At 38.6% G+C, this 5000-nt stretch overlaps 1 protein-coding gene across 7 annotated transcripts in view; it reads right to left on the reverse strand.

Annotated features, from left to right (window-relative positions):
* Nucleotides 1-5000, reverse strand: part of LOC123508910 — a 57887-nt gene that overhangs the window by 30159 nt on the left and 22728 nt on the right. For all 7 annotated transcript variants that reach the window (XM_045262927.1, XM_045262926.1, XM_045262928.1 and 4 more), the window contains exon 2: nt 3524-4395. In XM_045262927.1, coding sequence (XP_045118862.1) covers nt 3524-3638 — 115 coding nt within the window. In that variant the 5' untranslated portion in view covers nt 3639-4395. The remainder of the gene's footprint in view (nt 1-3523; nt 4396-5000) is intronic.

The raw sequence follows: 5000 nt of genomic DNA on the forward strand, positions 1-5000 counted from the left end.
ACATAAACACACAGAAACACACTTGAAAACCCTAAACAACATCCACTGCAGCCTGTGAGAAGCAAAAGACGGGGATAGAGACCAAAGACACTGAAGAAAACAGTCAAATATGAATAAACAGACTCAAATGACGAGGTGAACGAGAGATGGACAGAGAACAGTGACGAAAAAAAGTAATTAGGGCGATTCTTGTGTTCTATAAATACCTGGCGTGAATCAAGGCCACAAGGAAACACGTGACAATTAAAGCCTACAGCGAACGGACCAAGGGGAGCGAGCATGGAAATTTGACCTTCCCTCTGTAACCTCTGGCTATTTTTCCACGACGATTATGTAATGGCCAGAGAGAGAGAGAGAGAGAGAGAGAGAGAGAGAGAGAGAGAGAGAGGAGGGGGAGGGAGGGAGGAGGGAGGGAGGGAGGGAGGGAGGAGGAGGAACAAGATACAAAGAGAAAACGAAAAGAGAGGGAAAGAAGGGAAAGAGAGTAGGAGGAAAATAAACAGAGAGAGAGAGAGAGAGAGAGAGAGAGAGAGAGCTGGACGTGTGAGTAATAATCTCTTCATTCTAAAACTTGTATAATAATCTTCTTGTTTTTGTTATTGTTGTCGTTGTTGTTGTCGTTGTTGTGTTTGTAGCCCACTTATCTGTAATATTACATACTATAGATGTAAATCAACAACCTCTCTCTCTCTCTCTCTCTCTCTCTCTCTCTCTCTCTTTATTTTGTTCCTCCTCTCTCTCTCTTTCCCTTTGCATCTTTGCATCTCTTCTTTTCTCTCTCTCTCTCTCTCTCTCTCTCTCTCTCTCTCTCTCTCTCTTTCTCCATAAGACTATTAACCTCTTCTCTTTCTCAGATCAACGAGACAAAAAAAAGATATTAAGAAACGCGATATATTACAAGGTGGCAGCGAGTGACCACAGGAATGGCCGAGAGAGAGAGAGAGAGAGAGAGAGAGAGAGAGAGAGAGAGAGAGAGAGAGAGAGAGAGTTTCAGTATCTCTATTGTTTTGGTGTTTATAGTTTTTCAGGATATTTTTAGACCGAGTGTTTATCTTGAATTATTATCTTGTTTTCTTTCTCTTCTTCTTCATCCTTGAGTTTTCCTGCGTTTCATTATTTCTTTCTTACTTCTCGTCTCTTTTTTTTTTCTTTTCGACTCTCCATTTTCTTTTCTTATATTTCCACTTATCTCCTTTCTTGCAATATTTTTACTCACTTTTCTTTTTTCTACCTCATTTTATTATCCCATTTTTTTTTTCTCTCGTTGCTTTTTGTCTTTATTCTCATTTTCTATTCTATCTCTTCACTCATTTCTCTCTCTACTATCTTACTCCTCTCTCGCTTCTTGCTCTTTTCCTTCCGTTTCGTCAATTATCTTTCCCATCCGTTCCTTCACTTTTCATTTCTTTATTAATTCTCCTTTTTCTCTCCTTTACCTTCATTTCCCTATACAGTTAATCTTTCCCTTCATTATTTCATCCCCTCTCCTTTCCTTTCCAGTCCTTCTCCTCTTCTGTCATCTATCTTTCATTCCCTCATTTCTCGTATTTTCACTTTAATTTCCCTTCCCTTCCCTTCAGAATTTCACCAGGCGACATATGACCTCGATGTCGCGGTAACGTAACTACATTTCTTCTTCCCTCCCTTTCTCTTCCTTCCCTCCACGTCCCGTTGATATACAGTAAGATCCCTCAAGGTAAACTGTGTTCCCCCTTCTGTTTCAATCACCAGCCTTATGTAATGTCTACTTGTGACTTATTTTGGGGTATTTTCTCCCGATTATAATATTTCTTTTTTCCTGGTGACTTTTTTTTTTCCTCTTCCTTCGCTAAATTTTCCTTTTTTGTGATCTTTCTTGTTTTTTTTATTGATTTGCTTTTGTTTTATCTCTTTTTATCATTGTGTGTGTGTGTGTGTGTGTGTGTGTGTGTGTGTGTGTAACTAGAGCATGACCTTACGATAACGTCACGTTGGCCTTAATTACAACACATAAAGACACACATAGATAAACAAAAGGCAGCCATAAAATAAACTTTAAAAAAATAAGAACAATAACAATAACAGTGAAAGGCGGTGAGCAACAGTGAAGCGGTGAACAGTGACGCCAGCTAAGTCTACAGTGCAATAGTGTGTGGCCTTTACCGACACCTCACCAACCTCTCCTGTGTGTTATGACTGTAGAGGGAAAGAACAGTGTTAAGGTGAGACTATCAGAACACAACACACTCGTCATATTTACACAGGTAGAATATCTAATTAACTAACATTTCTATATTGGTAGTAAAAAATAATTACCAAACTGTTTTTCTTTTTTTAGTTGGGAAAGATTACTAGCAGTTTTTTTTCTCTAATATATTCACACAGGTAGAAAAATTCCTTTTAACACACAAGAAACAAAACTGTGCAGAGAAAAAAGAGAACAAAACAGTCTTACACCGTGCCTTTACACTGTCTTCATTTTAAACTAATTTTCATAACGAAGTAATTTTCCTAAAGGATTTTTTTTTTCTATACGAATGGCTTCACCACTAACTTGTTCGATAAAACCCTAAATGAATTTCTTCAAAGTAAATACAGACCTCAAACAATCAAGAGAGAGGTGTCAAGACATTTATCCCTGATATTTGACTAATTATTTTATTATTTTATGAAGACAATTCAAGTGGGCCTTTTTTTTTCTCTCTCTCTCTCTCTCTAATATTCATTTTTTTTGCCCTTGGTAGATCTCCCTCTTACATAAAAAAAAATTACTACAGTTGCTAAGGAAAAAAATATCAATGTATGACCTCAATTCGAAACATAATAATATCAAGTTTACTATGGAACCTAAAATAGAGTCACAGATCCCCTTCCTTGACCTAAACATTAAAAAGAGCCAACATTTTCTACATACACAATCCCTAAGTTTCTCGCTGTCCATTGCTTAACTTAACATGGGAAGGGAAACCTGTGGAAGGGAAAGAAATTAAACCCAGCAACACATAATTGATGGGAGGAAATAGAAGGGTAGAGGGAAAAAAAGGGAAGGGAACTGAACTGCAGGTAAAGGTGAAAGGGAAATTACTGGAAGAGGACGAGAAATGGTGGGAAAAGAGGAGGGAAAGGAGAATGGGAAGTGAAAGGGAAGAGAAAGCACACCGTAGCTCAATAAAGAAGAGAAAAGGAATGAGAAGGAAAAATGAAAAGAATGCAAGAAAACAAGAAAAGTGTAAAAGAAGGAAAAAAAAAGAAAGGCGAAGTAAACAGGAATAAGTAACAAAGAAGAAAAAAAATAATGAGGGGAAGAGAAAGGAAAACAAATCAATGGATAAAGAAAAAAAGACAAGTAAAAAAGGATGAAAAAGAAAGAGAAAGATACAAAAACACCGAATATCTTAAAAACAGGAAGGAAATGATAGAAAAAAACTTTGATCAACAACAAAAGTATTAAAAAAATGAGAGAGAGAGAGAGAGAGAGAGAGAGAGAGAGAGAGAGAGAGAGAGAGAGAGAGAGAGAGAGAGAGAGAACACAGCCATCACCTACCAGCAAAATTGGCCCAGTTGGGAGCGGCGGCGGCGGCGAGGGCTGCGACGAAGGCAAGGATGGTGAGCGCCCCTCCGGCAGCAGACAGACGAAGGCCTCGTCTATCGCGCTCCATCTTGACATGGTCGCAAGAGGAGCCGAGGCGCACACCAGCAGCAGCAAGGCGCGGGGAGGGACGGGGAGGGACGGGGAGGGATGGGAAAGAAGGGAGGGGAGGGAAGGGAAGGGTGGTTGTTTGAATCCCCTTCAGGCTGGTCTTGTAGTGCCCTATCGTGGTTTTCTGGTTAGTTTGTCATCGCTGTGTCTCACTGTTCGATACCCGTCTAGTCATTTTTTTTTCTATTTTTCCTCTTGATGTATTGTTTTTATTGGTGTTTTGTTGTTTTTCTTAGTTTTGTCTTTTGTTTCTATTGTTTTGCCTTCCTTTCACCTTAATTTACTAGTTTTCTGGTCTTTATCACATGTTTTTCCTTTGTTTTTCCTTTTTTTCTGTAGATGCGACACACAACACGGCTCAGTCAGTTTTTCTTCTCTCCTCACAACTTCTACAAACCACTGATAAGACTCTTTTATTCTGCCTCACTTCATCAACACGTCTTCTGTATTCTCTCTAGCACTTAACACCTCTTCTCTCCACTCGTCAGTAACTCTCCTACGAATCCAAGTCTTCGAATGGCACGGGATACACTTTGACAACTTAGTCAGGGAAGATAAGGGCAAGTGTTCAGGTGAGTCCGCCAGGTACACACACTGCTCACGTATGCAGCAACACGTATACAGGTGGAAGGAAGCACTCAAGGTCACAGCGCCACTTCCATCACCTCCACCGTATTGCCAAGATCCACCTTTTTCTAGCTATATGTTCTTATGTCCTGAAAGTATCGATTGTTAAAGGCTTGTGAAGGAATTAAAGGCACAGAGGGTCGATTATAAACAACATTGGTGACAGTAAAGGATAGAGAATAATGGTGATGGAATAGATAAAGGCGTGGAATGTTGAATATACACACGTACTGAAAATGTTTAAATAAAGTAAACAATATTGGTGATAGGAAAACGAAAGAGTAATGATTGTGATGGAAAAGATAAAGGCGTGGAATGTTGAATATACACATGTACTGAAAATGTTTAAATAAAGTAAACAATATTGGTGATAGGAAAACGATAAAGTAATAATGGTGATGAAATAGGTGAGACGTAAAAAGTAGATGTACACGTGTTGAAGATATACACGTGTTGAAGATATTGAAATGAATAAAATAAGATAAGCACGAAGTAAAATGAAGGGACGAGTGTTTTATAGTGATCAATGCGCAGTTATAACGGTGAAGCTCAGCAACACTAACAGGAAATAGCGTTGGTATTTAAAGAAGCTGATTAAAAAGATGAAAAAGGCATGTAATAAAGAGAAAGTGAACGAAAGAATATTTATAAAAAGGATATTTTCGAAAGCTGCATTATCCTTGCTATGAAAAAA

The sequence above is a fragment of the Portunus trituberculatus genome, chromosome 25, assembly GCF_017591435.1.
Source record: "Portunus trituberculatus isolate SZX2019 chromosome 25, ASM1759143v1, whole genome shotgun sequence".
Taxonomy (NCBI): Eukaryota; Metazoa; Arthropoda; class Malacostraca; order Decapoda; family Portunidae; genus Portunus; species Portunus trituberculatus.